This window comes from Artibeus jamaicensis, unplaced genomic scaffold (assembly GCF_021234435.1).
Source record: "Artibeus jamaicensis isolate MK-2021 breed Jamaican fruit bat unplaced genomic scaffold, CSHL_Jam_final contig_585, whole genome shotgun sequence".
Taxonomy (NCBI): domain Eukaryota; kingdom Metazoa; phylum Chordata; class Mammalia; order Chiroptera; family Phyllostomidae; genus Artibeus; species Artibeus jamaicensis.
The window spans coordinates 694,115-707,285 of record NW_026521894.1 but is presented as its reverse complement, the minus strand read 5'-3'; the positions used below and the strand labels follow the sequence as shown (position 1 = coordinate 707,285).

The 13,171-nt window shown below is 41.5% G+C and overlaps 1 protein-coding gene across 2 annotated transcripts in view; it reads right to left on the bottom strand.

Annotated features, from left to right (window-relative positions):
- CADM1 (cell adhesion molecule 1) overlaps positions 1–13,171 on the bottom strand; it is a 394,995-nt gene that overhangs the window by 33,703 nt on the left and 348,121 nt on the right. For both annotated transcript variants that reach the window (XM_037147378.2, XM_037147379.2), the window contains exons 6-8: positions 8,846–8,945; positions 5,531–5,703; positions 968–1,045 (exon numbers count right to left, since the gene is read on the bottom strand). In XM_037147378.2, the coding sequence (XP_037003273.2) occupies positions 968–1,045; positions 5,531–5,703; positions 8,846–8,945 (351 nt within the window). The remainder of the gene's footprint in view (positions 1–967; positions 1,046–5,530; positions 5,704–8,845; positions 8,946–13,171) is intronic.

Sequence of the window (13,171 nt, the reverse complement as noted above, 5' to 3'; positions counted from 1 at the left end):
AGAGTCCAATGTAAGGATTGTATACCTGGGCACGTGGCTCAGAGACCTTGCGGTCTCATCAGACAACCGAATGAAGTAGCGAAGTTCTTTTTAAAAGAGTGAGCGTCTCTTTTCTCGTAGAATAATTACTTTTACGTTTCTGTGCCGACAGTGGGTTGCAGAGGGCTCACCTAAGGAAATCTTGCATGTCTAGTTGAAACGGTGCAGTCATAACCCTTCCTGCCTTGCAGACAGGGGGCACTGCAAAGCCCCCAGACAAGCAACTTGAGTCAAGCACTGTGAGAGCCACCGGAGCCCAGGAAGTGGATGGATGGCATACCTCCTCTGTCAGTGACAGTCAGAAATAAGAGACGGCGAATGTCATTTTGAATAAGACTTTCAGATAGTCCAAAGAGATAAAGCCACAGATTACAACAGCTGTGTCTGTCTCTCCCCTCCTCCAGCATTTAACTGTGGACAGCGAGGGGTACAAGCATGGAAAAGACAGTGACTCCCTCTGGCCAGGCAGTTGCCACGATGAGAGTGCTCTGTGGGGCAGGAAGGATGATGACACACTTAGGAACACGGCCACATGGGCACGAAAAGGGTGTGTATTTTCCTTCACAGGGATTGAGATGAAATTAAGACAAGGAGCAGATCCAAAGCCAGAATACTTACCATTTCATCAACCATGGCTTAGCATAAGCCAGATTGCCATTTTTCCTAGAATTTTGCTTTGAATAGTGATGCTTAAAAAAGAATTCTCTTGTGGGTAAGCTGCAAAATATTTGATCTGCTGTTAAATGCTTGAATGTTAAAGATTTTCTGAGGTCCTTAAGATTCAACCTAAGAACACAGTCTTTGAAGTTCCAAAATAAAGGAACAATTAAATCCCAAGGATTTGAAGGGAACTTTAGGCTTCTTGTTATACATACCAGAAAGACAATATACATTCAGGACATTTTCAATGGCAATGAAGGTACCATACCTGTGATGATGGTAAGGATGGTGGTGGTGGTGGTGGTGGTGGTGGTTGTTGTGGGAGGAGGGATAGTTGTGGGGGGATCTGGATAGAAAAAAAAAGGAAAATCAAACCCACAATGCTGAACACAACAATGACCAGTAATGACAAAACAAAGGCATGAGGACACTGAGATGTTTGTTTGATGACTTCCCCCTTTAACACCAAAAGTTTTCCCCCAAAGATTCATGTCTTCTAATTACATCCCAAAACTTTAATCAAAAGAGCTAAGAAAAGAAGAAAAGAGATCTGTATTAATGACGTGAACTAGGGATGAGGAAATGTGAAGTAGAGAAGGGGGGGAAATCAAACACACCCCGCCCCAACCCAATCTCAAAGGTGGGGTTAAACCAACTCAGCACCCGAGGGGGTACGATGGTTGTCACTTCACTGTGTACATGTGCAACTGGAGGAAGGAAGAGATGGCACCGTTCTATCTAAAGGGCTCCTACCAGCCGAGGATGAGTGTGCTCTCATAACCGTTAACTTCATTATTCTGCATCAGTACGCCCCAGCAGGCAGTAATACTATTTCTATACTCTGTATACTTCTATGCAAAGAGGAGAGAATGTCATCACTAAATATCAAGTTCCAGGCATGGGAGATTTTACTTTTTAAGAGTCAATAAAATCTGACAACTTATCAATATTAATAAGCTAGTTGCCTTTGCTCATGTTAGAAGCTTGACCTAAGTGGATGACAATGACCAAACTGAAAGAGCATTTCCTACCTTGTAAACAGGAGAACTAAGTGTGAATGAGACTCAACCCTCAAAGCCAGGGATCCCAAAGGGAGTCCTCTGCCAGATGTTTGATAACTGTATATTCTCCTATCATCACAAACATTATTTAGGGGAAAGGGAAGGGCAAATATGAAAGACCAAAAAAATGTCTAAGCCCAAATGATCAAACTGAATGTGTTAAATTATCAGCAAGACTTTGAACTAAGTGATCACTCTGCTATAATAGAGCGTAAGGCGATTGAAGGCTTTTGATTTTAAATTTTATCTAAAGCACATCATTTTTTTCTCTCTGACACATCTGGTGTCCTTTTATCTCCAAGTGAGCTCTCAGATTGTCTAATTAATACATCAAAACTTTAATTATATACTGCATCTTTTTTGGGCTTTGTACAAGTTCCTGAAAGTTTATGAAAACATTATCTTGATTCTTGGTTGTAAGGTCTGCTTGAAATAATTGCTATTATTGATCAATAACCTGAGGTTTTAACGCCCCTCACAGAATTCTTCTCTCATACATATACAAATGTACAAATCTGATAGTGAATCAATAGCAAATTATACAGGAGACATTATTCTTTGAAGGTGGGGGCACAAGGAGTTTGAGCTATTGTTTAAAGCAGCCTCATACACATCTAGAAGGCATCTGTTAAAAACAAACAAAAAACCTCATTGTCCTCCAAGAAGTAGAAATCATTAAATTAGTAATTCCAAACTACCTTTTAAGAAGAACAGGCAGCATGTTCAGTCTTGCTCCTTGGACACTTTCTCAGGGAGGCCACGGGGAGGAAGCACTCTGTGACCTGGCAGACCACTTGGACGCGCCTGCTCCCTGCTGCAGAGGCAGGTGCAGATGCAGATCAGCAGGGCGCACTGGCCCCCAGGCCGAGCACTGGAGACTTGCTGTCCTTCCTGCACCCAACTCAGCTGTACCCTGAGGTGCCTGCTGTACAGCATGTGGACAGCTAATGCGGTTTTCTTGTGCTGGTTCAATGATAATATTTATGGCTGGAAAGGAACATCTGTCCCTGGGAGACTTCCCCTGATACACTATAATGCTATTTCTGTACCTATCTATAAAAGTATTGGCACAAAATACGTGATGTCCACAATAGAATCAAAAAGGACCTGAAGATGATTTGAAAGTATGATTATAAACAAGGACTGGACCAGATTAATGAGGCCAGAGACTTCAGGTCACCAGTTTTTTTCATTTTGTGAAAATCATACATTTCCAATTATTTTTATCACTACCAGGGTAAATGCTGTCCTTCACATTTGGCTCAAGTGGCCTAAATGAATTAGATTCTGTTAACAGGTAAAGCCTCAAATGCTCAGATCATTTCCAGCAATAAGCAATATGAAGTCACTATTTTGAAAAAATACACTGTTGGAGCTGATGGCTGGGCCTGATGCCCGGAAGGCAAAAGAACAAAACGAACTGGGGCTCAGCACGAAGCAGCTAGGTTTGAGGTACGGAAGTTACTTGCAGGGAATTAAATGTTGTAAAGGCATGTTAACTCTTAGTTCATGATGTACTTTGAAAGTTAATGTAGTAGTGTAATAAATCAGCTTTGGTGATTTATAGTAAATCAGATGACGAAAGTCTATTCACCATCTCAAATTGCTACAATATTTTATTAATAGACTAGCGACACCTCAGGTTGTATTCTAACCTGCCATTCCAAGGCTTGTGAGGAGCACAGATTAAGGGAGGGAGGGAGGATAGCGTAGATCTAGCAAATCCCTAGTCAAGGATAAGGCTTGGGTTGGGGAGATATGTGTGCTCACCTAAAATGTGGGTCTCTGTGTTTCTTGACTCTCACATCATGCACTCTGGCCCAGTGAGTTAATTCCAAGAGTTCTTATTTTAGAGGGAACTGTTCTATTGGAAAGCAGTGAGAACAAAAGGAACTACAAAAAAATACAAATTTCACTGTGGACTTTGGAGTCAAATACCATGGCTCTGACTTAGTTGACCTTGTGAACTTGGACAAGTTATGTGATCTTTCTAAGCCTCATTTTATCATCTGTAAAGTGGGATGCTGCCAATGCTTTCCTCATGATGTTACTGTGCAGTTCAGAAGTGATTGTGCATGTACAACAGTCAGTCATCCCAGGGTATGGGACAAGTGAGCACTCAGTAAATACTAGCCATAAACTAGTATCCAAAATTACTCAACTATAACTGTCGATCAAAGCCAGAAAACATTTCTCACCTTGAGTGTAGGAACAGTAGCTAGAGGAAAACAACACTGTTTTTGTAGATATTTTAGTCTTCTGAATGAAGGAAGCATGTAATAGATTGGTAGAAATTTGCCACTGCTTTTTGAAATCTGCAGTTTATAAAAAGAGTTGAATGGAAGTCTGTAAACCTGCAATGCAGGGACTTGAATGAGGTTTAAACACTGAGGTACAGAGAGCGGAGGGACGAAGGCAGCAGCAAGAGGGAGGGACTGACCCTCCCCCCCTTCTACCAGCAGATCACAAACTGTCTGAGGAGTGGAGGTAGCTTTGTGGATTGTCAACTAAAAATGGGACATCCGCTCACACCTACATGGAAAAGTCATTTCCTTCACTTTGATCTCCTTAACTACTGGGGAAAATTAATGCTATTATGTGCAGACTACAGACAATATGGGCAGTGTGCCAAGAAAACAGGCCCCAGAAGTCTACCAGGAAGGTGATTAGACATGATCCTTTAATTTTGCATCTGCTAAGGAAAAACAACCCTCAGATATAGGCTACAGATTATATCTTAATATCCATGTAGACACAGTATACAGCATGCTTCTAGTTCATAAAACAATGTGATTCTTATTTTCTTCATAAGAAAAGTGGCCAGGTTCTAAAAAATGGTAAAAATAAATGGTAAAAAATGGTAAAAATAAATATTTCACATGTAGTTTGTATGTGTACATGTTAAACTGCTAACATGAAGAAAGAAATGCACTCACATTTTCATATATTTTTAAGACACTGGAATTTTCATGCCTGTTGTTATTCATTCCGTCAGGTCAGTTTGTGACTATTTTTCCTGGTATAAGACTAACCAAGAGACTTCGCCTGAACAGAAGAGACTCCATTTGTCCTCATTAGATTAGAGGCAGTGCAGTCTTTAACTGAGTACGTGATATTCGCCATACACAAAATCGACAATAATATTATATATAGATGGGAAAGAAGTTATAATTTCTGGCACGTGGCAGATGCTCAATAAGTATTTGTTGATTAGAGAATGAAATTCCTTATAATATGCTTCAACAGTCATGTAAAAAGATATTATGAAAGCAGACAAATTTTAATAAAATGTGTCTATAGGTCATTAATGTAGCTACCAAGGACCTTATATTTTTTACAAGTATTTACTGGCTTGAAACACTTCCTGTAATAGCTTCATGCTGAAAATAGGATAATTCTGCTCTTCAAAGCAGGAGAAAGGCTGAGCCAGGTATCATAGGAAAACACCACTCGGAATAAACTTTGTAAGCTGAAAAACCATGAATTGGTAAGGTTGAATTTTGCGGTCATGATTTCTAACATAATCTCCGTACCGTGGGCCTACGGACGAGCGTCCTTACTCAGCACGACCGGAGACTGGGATCTGGTGGGAAATCCCCACAATCAGAAGGAGAGAAGAAAAGTCACTGCCCTCCTACTGGAGTCACTGGGTGCACCTCAGGCCAGGCTTCTTTAAGTTCTTGAAGGAAACAACCAGGTTTTTGGTTTTCACCTTGACTGAAAGCTTTGGGAGTGAGTCTAACAGAAGAGCATTTGACTGGCTCACGTACCGTATACATACAGCATGTAATCCGAATGAGCTTTCCCCACTATGTTTGAGGCCTCACAGCGGTAGGTACCATTATCTGTTTTGTTCAGATTATTGATGAACAGATTGGGCCCAGACAGTACGGCGTGTTGAGGCATTTCATCATCGACTCTCACCCAAGTTACCATCACAGGCCTGTGAGGAAAGAAGAGAAAGACAGGTCACATTATTATTTCCCACTAAGATGACTGCGTCAAACTTCTCACCCATGCGTGAAATTAATCACATGCAGGGTGACACAAGTAAAGAGGTCTTATTAGAGATGGTTTAAGTTTACAGAATTACAACTGTGAAGACTCCAAAAATTTGTTGGAAATGTAATTTTCTTTGAAAATTATCAGGTGCTGAAAAATTTTCAGCACACCACAAACAGAAGTCTCATTATTTCCAATTTATCTTCAGCAAATCAGCAAACAACCAAGGCGCCCTATTGCTACACCCTGCTGTGTGGCTTTACACCAACTCAGACAGGACCGAACTCACTCCCCGTTAATCGTCTCGTTAATTAGGGGAAAAATTGAATTCTTGGCTAGTGATACATGCATTAATCTGATGGCTACTGACACACTAAAGACACTTGCTTAAAAGACACTTGTGATATTTAAATGGATTTCAACTTTCACACAAAGAAATGGACTTTTACATCTGAATAGTAAATTCTTTTGGGCTTTGCTGTTTGAAAAATCATCTCTTCTCATTCTCGAAAGATGGGATCACTTCTGGCCTCAAGGCATATCCATAACCTGCCCTCCTCCAACCCAAGCAGCCACCGCACCCTCTGGGCCCCAGCCCACCTCACCCACATGCTCCCTGGCGGGAAGCCTCACTCACAGCTCTCTCAGACCTGCCCACTGGCACCGCTCTGCCCTGCCAGGCTGTGAGTGCACCTGCAGGCCCTGCAGCCAGAGAGAGCCACTCCCCGGTTAATTACCATGGTCTGCATCGCCACACAGACTCCTGAGTCCTGTGGCACTTACTCATCGCAGACGAGTTTATTTTAGTGATTCAAGTACCACATTTGTATCCATCAAGAAAAAGCAAGACACTTCAGAGCCAAAATTGCACCAAGAATCTCTCAAATGCACCAACTTACAACTTTTGTTCTTCAAGGTGGCTCCTTTAATCTCCTATGAAATCAAGGCCACATATAGGATCGCACCTGGAAACTCTCCCTCAAGAAGGGCAACACAGACTCCAGCACAGAGGCGGCCTCCCTGCGTTCCTGACACTACACCTCTAGGTGCAGGGACATGACAGAAGACCCACGCTCAGTGATGAGTGGGTGTGCAAGGGAGCCTTGTCAAGCAGCACTCCAATTTTCAAATGGGCTGTGTAGTTACAATTTTTCTTTAATTACACATGGGTTTGTCATCACAACCCAGTAAATTATTTAAAAATTAGCACTGCATATGTCCTCCTGCCACTGCAGGCAGTGGCCAGTGGGTCTGCCTGGCAAGCAGACCTAATGTCCTGCTGTCTGGCAGCCGAAACAACCGCAGGGGTGAGTGCTGAGGATATTCACAACATTTAATAGCAAGTTAAATTACCATTTTTATTGTATGCAATTTCTCAAGAAAGTAAATAGGTAATATACTACAAAGGATAGCAGCAGAGTATGTGTGCTTGCTCATACAACCACATTCCCAGTCCTATTTGAGAGAAACAAACAAATATCCTCTTTGGCATAAGTGTCCCGAAGGAAACACGTAATTTATGGTCCCTGTGGCACATTCAATCGAATGCAGTACCTTCCTCAGGAGACAAAAATAGAGAAACAAAATATGTGTTAGTAAGCCATATACTGTAAATGTGTTTAATGTGGCTGAATATATAGGTATTACAAGTAGCAAGAGGCTCATGAGAATTTTTTTCTCCTCTGAACTGTTTTGGAGGTAAGGTAAGGTGCTAACTAGGGCATAATTCAAACAGTTTCCAAAAAGAAAGATCTGAGTCTTTTGTAGTGCTCAAAGAGAAGAGATTACTCTGCCAGAGCTTGAAGCATTTAAAACCAAATAACTGTGGAATACCAGAAGAAAAGCCAAACAGACTAAGAGTTCCTCGTACTTCCTACAGGTCGTCTCCCAAACCCCAAGGGGCCACACCACCGAGAGAAGCCGGTTCCCATCCGTGGAGAGGTAAACACAGAGCTGGGGGGGCGGAGGTGAGGTGAGCCAGCCAGTGGCTGCCAGGCTCACTCCTGTCTCTTGTCATGGGTCATTCCTTAGCTCTGGTGGGGAAAAGGAAGCTTTTTAAACAAGCTCTAGGCTCCTTATATGAAAACTCTGATAAGGATGCTGCTTAGCAAAACTCGAGTGAGAAGAAAAAAAAAATCGTACCACCGGGACAGCAGAGGGAGCTCAATGCTGTTTTTTGTTGGAGACCACTAAATGTCTGAGTGCTAATCCCAAAATTGACCGGCTGTACAGTTTTATGATTCCATGGATTACTTTCCCCCTAAGAAACTGTTAATGCCAATCTTCACTCTACCAGAAAAATGAAAGAAAAATTTCCTCCTCCCCAAACTGAACTGAATAATCTCTAAAGTGGTACCACCACATGTCTTTTGCTGTATTAGTGATGATATATAGTTTCTCTAGTTCACCATATCTTTCTTTTTAGCAGGGGCAAGTAAAGTAGCTTCTTTCTACTTTCAATAAAATAAGAGTGTTCATTGGTTCTTCATATACATATGAAGGTTCTTCATATATATATATATATAACCAATGTGTGTGTGTACACACACACAAACACACAGAGTGTGTGTGAGAGAGAGAGATAGAGAAAGTTCCTGAATCATTCCTTACTAACAAAAATATTTGTAGAGTCACTTTTCTTTGAGGGAAAGAGAAGCAAAATTAAAAGTAGGACAAATTTTGCCTGTGGCTGGCCCTAAACACAGCAGCTTAATTTATGTCTAAAAACTATCTTCCTAACAGCTTAGTCATTAACACAAAAGTAGCAGATATATCACTGGACTGTGGGCACACTAAAAATTTATTACGATTATTTTTTGTATGTGAGAGAAAATAGTTCCAACAATCATACTGATAATAAAATAGAACTAGCTGATGTTTCAATCTGAGCTGGCATTTCATTTTTTGCCCAATGTCATAAGAACCATAGATATTTATTCTACTGGGTATCCTTTTATTTCCTAAAAAATTCCATTCTTTATAGCAGGAGACAGGTGACAAGCCGGTGAGTTGTGAACGCACATCTCTGTGTTGTAATATTCCCTGCACGCGACCCTCTGCCAGCCGTGGCCTTCAGAACTTACTGGGGCTTCCCGATGGCTTCACATGTTAACTCCAGCGCGTCCCCTTCCCGGGTTAGGCCTTGTACAGGGTAAGTCATCTGAATATGCACTTGAGGCTTATCTGTATGACAACAGCACAAAGTATAATGTTCAGCGAATAGTATCACCAGGCAAAATCAGACCTGCGTGCTGCCACAAACCCCACAGTACCAGCACTCGCTGTCTCCCATCCCTTTGCCTTCAGTAACATCCCTCTAATTAGTTAGTAATCCTGGCATTTGCTCAAATTAAATTGACTAATAACTCTAAGGAGTGAACTGTGCATAGATAAGAGATTCATAAGCCAACTGCGCCACATCAAACATTTCCTGTGAAATACATTTTGTTACATTGAAGTTTATCTCCAAACTCACTCAAGCTAAAAGAAACTCATTTGCTTTCATGCTGAGGTGAAGCCACAGATATTTGCGGTGCTAGGAATTGATACATTTTATCATATATCATATATTACTATGTGACAATATATTATGACACTGCATATTAATAAGTTGCCTCTTCTATGTACTTGTTTTCAAATAGGAAAGGCAAAACTTCTGAGCTCTACTCAAATGGCTTTAAAAATAAAGACATGGGAGATTTTGGTGGCTCCTACTTAACTTCTGACTTTTCAATATAAACATATAAATAAGAAGGAAGGACACTGACAGTGTACTGAGAGTCCACTGTTTTGGGAACCGTGATTGGTGGTGAAATAACCCCAGTTTGGGGGATGAGGACACTGGTGCAGAGAGTGAAGGAGAGACGGACCTAGTGAGAAAGGGCCCCATGAAATGTGTGTTGGGAGAAATTTCTGATTCAAAACCACATTTCCCAATAGCAATCCACTATTAAAACCAATGTAGCTTTCTACTGCAGGGAACTACTTAGGCCGGTGATCTAGTTATTCTTATTTTCACTAGCTACTTAAAAACTATTTGGGAGCTTCTGGGGGTATGGGCATGAGAACTGAATGTGTGAGGTGCAAAAAGTAGGGAAGGAAATGGGAGAGGTTAGAATTAAATCCACATACAAATACGTTTACAAATAAAACCTAGATGAAACCGAGGTTTTATTTTTTTCTATTCTGTACTAATGAGCTAGTAATCCCTAAATCAGTCTCTCATTTAATTGTGACTCTGTAAATGTATATTTTTGAAAATGTACCCAAGAGTAATAAATGTGAGAGGGCAAGACATCCGCTGGCTGAAAGGTCAAAACAATTTCCATAACTGCACTTTGTCAGACAATCACACCACCTAAACAACAGCCCCTTGGCCTTTTACAAGCAGTGGTAAGCTCATTAACATTCATCCTATGGAATAAGGGAGAAAAGAGACATACGGCCAGGCTCAACCCATCTCAGCCTGGATCCTGCTAAACAAGCTACACAGGAAGTCTTCTCTAGGGATGGCTGCTTTCCACACGCGCTTCCCAATCTTCCTGTCTGTCGGAGATCTTTCTCTTACGGCTGAAAATCACGTGGCATTCACAGCTTTTTAAGAGACCTTCCTGTATACCCTGTGTACTGCACACAGTGAGTTGGTAATGCTTTCTGAAAAGCTAAGTAACTTGCCAGAGAACATAAGTCAACAGGCCTGAAGCTCCAGATGACCCTTGCAAGTAACACGATTCTATTCTTAGACTTGCTGACTGAAGAAATGTTTAAGAGCAAAATGGCGCAGAGGTTTCCAGGTACTGGTAACTGGGATGGGTAGGTAGTCATTAAAGAAAGACAGAAATATAGGATAAACAGGATGACCTTGAGTGAGGACTGACTGTTAGGTGGAAGCAGGAGCTCCTGGGCACTCTTCTTGGGAGCTACAGACTATTATTTTAGGCTCAAATGCAACCACAGGGTGACTGTGGGTCTAATATTTCTGGTGGTGTAACATATACACACAGGGAGGTAGTTGGTGAAGTTTATTAGAAACAAACACACTATAGAAACAAGTGAACAAAAAGCACAGACAGTAAGAGACCTGCTCCCTTACAGTTCATTCTCAGAAACAGCATCCGTTAGAGAGTTCCTGGTTAGAGGGCCACTGTCATTCTCACCCATGAACCACTCCGGGCGAGGCTACATTTAAAGCTCAAAATTTGGGCTAAAACGTAATGTTTGCTTAAAGGTTAATCCGATTCACGGAAGGACTCCATTCTCCATGCAGTGCTGAATTCAGCCCGTTAATTAAGGAGAAGCAGAATGCTTGCTGGCCTGTGTGGAAGGCTTTTCATTTTTTTCCCCCTTGTGCTATTTACAAGCGAACAGGGCATGTTTTTCAGCATAGTGTACTAAGGGTTTTATATGCGCAACTTCCATTAATAATGAAGAGAGTGTAGAAGTCTATTCCACTACGTCTTTTCAGTACAATTGAGTTTGTTTTAGTTAAGTGTTTTTTTTTTAATGGTACTAATGGCTGTTTACCAGTTGTGAATTACTCACATAAATTAGGAAGAACAAGCTACGAGTTTGCTATACCTGGAACTTATCTTTAAGAAATCATATTCTAATCCATGGAAAATGCACCTTCATTTTTGATAACTGATTTTCCTAATTTATACGTTAGGCTTCTGAAGAAACATCTACCATCTACTTATGGGTATTGCTGCCAGTTACCTTAATAGCTAAGTGAAAATGTAAACACTGGTCTTGCTTGTGTACAGAAAAAATGTCTTCCTCTGTTGACATGTCCACTATTTGCAGGTGTAGTATGTGACCATGGGGTAGCTGAGCTGTCTTCCTGCCCAGCTTAGGAGTCAAACAGAAGGTCTATACGCCCAGATCCCTCCCTGAGTGAAGGAAATCTGACAGATTCTGTTCTCTGTCCTTTACACTGAAAGAGGAACCTAAGTATTCTCAACAGGCAGACTAGAAACCATGGGATTCTACTGGCACCTCTACAACTCAGGGGTGTTACAATCTCGCTGAAAGACCCTGACTACAGTATGAGTAGTATGTCAAAATACCGAACAATCCAGATGGCTGACTGAATAGCTCACAGCTCATCATTTATATTTTAATTATGTTCATAAATCAGATGTTATAACCCACTACATCTTTTCTGAAAGAGAACCAGACTCCAAGATTTATTTTTAAGTAATGAGGTAAGGCCCAGTACATTTTCTGGGTGATCACTTTACGCCTCGGTTGGTGTTGTAAGGCACAGGCTAAAAGCCAGATGACACTTTCCATCCAACTGCAATAACTGTCCAGAAAAGTAATGCTCAGAATGGCTTAATGTCATTATATAATGGAACTGCTGTATAAAAATAAGAAAAATAGTTAGGTCCATGCACTTATGGAACATCACAGTTTATAGAGATGGCATCACCAACAGCCAATCAATTAGGTCAAGGAATCTGAGGTTTGCATAATACACTGTAATTTTTTCAAAACCCCATAAAAGACATTTAGCAAGACTGCCACAGCAGTTAAAATCCGTTCATTAGTCAAAGCCGCACAGAGGGTTAAATACCAGGAAGCTTCAGGTCACACTACAGTAGCAGCCAATTAAAAACATAACATTAGGAAGATATTCCGATTTGATAGGTCCTTCTTTAAATGTACTTTGCTCTCTCTATAAAGGGAATGTACGTATATATGGAAACTCTTAAAGAGGGTAGAATGGCTTCCTGGCAGATTACAATTGATTTCATGCCAGTCTGACCTTGCACCACATTCTATGATCTTTTAGAAGATGAAACTCGAGACTGAAACCTGTATTTCACTCTGCAATGTAAATGAAAAGTCATTGTCTCCTTCTCTCTAGATCACAACACTAATGTATCAGGTCCTGACCACTTTTTTATTTAAGAAAAGGCACTCTGCAGTCTCCTTTCCCGGCAGTGCCGTCATTCTCACCTGCTGCCGGAGGAGCAGAGCTGAGGCAAGTGGGAGCCTTCCTACTGTCCCCGCTGGCGTCGTCATCCCAGGGACTCCTGACACTTCACTCTCTTCCTAAGATTTCTAAATCAGGAATGTGGGCACCGCGTGTGCTCCGATGGGCTGAATGAACTGGGCCCACGGGTGTGAATGCACATGTGCTCCTGCTACAGTGTTTGGGTCTCAGGCTCCTCACGTCCCTGCTGAGGCTCCATCCAATATTCTGGAACACCAGTTGAGGAGGGGCTGGATGCCTGTCAGGCAGGAGGCTCACTGTTCCAGGGCCCGGCAAAGAGAATGAGGGTAGTCTGTCAAGAACTCAAGGGTGCAGCTGTATCAGTATGGCTGGGACAGGGTTTGGGTTAGTGCTTATGCATTCAGGAAGAAAGCACTGACTGAAAGAGTCTTTGCCAATCATGGAGGGTAAC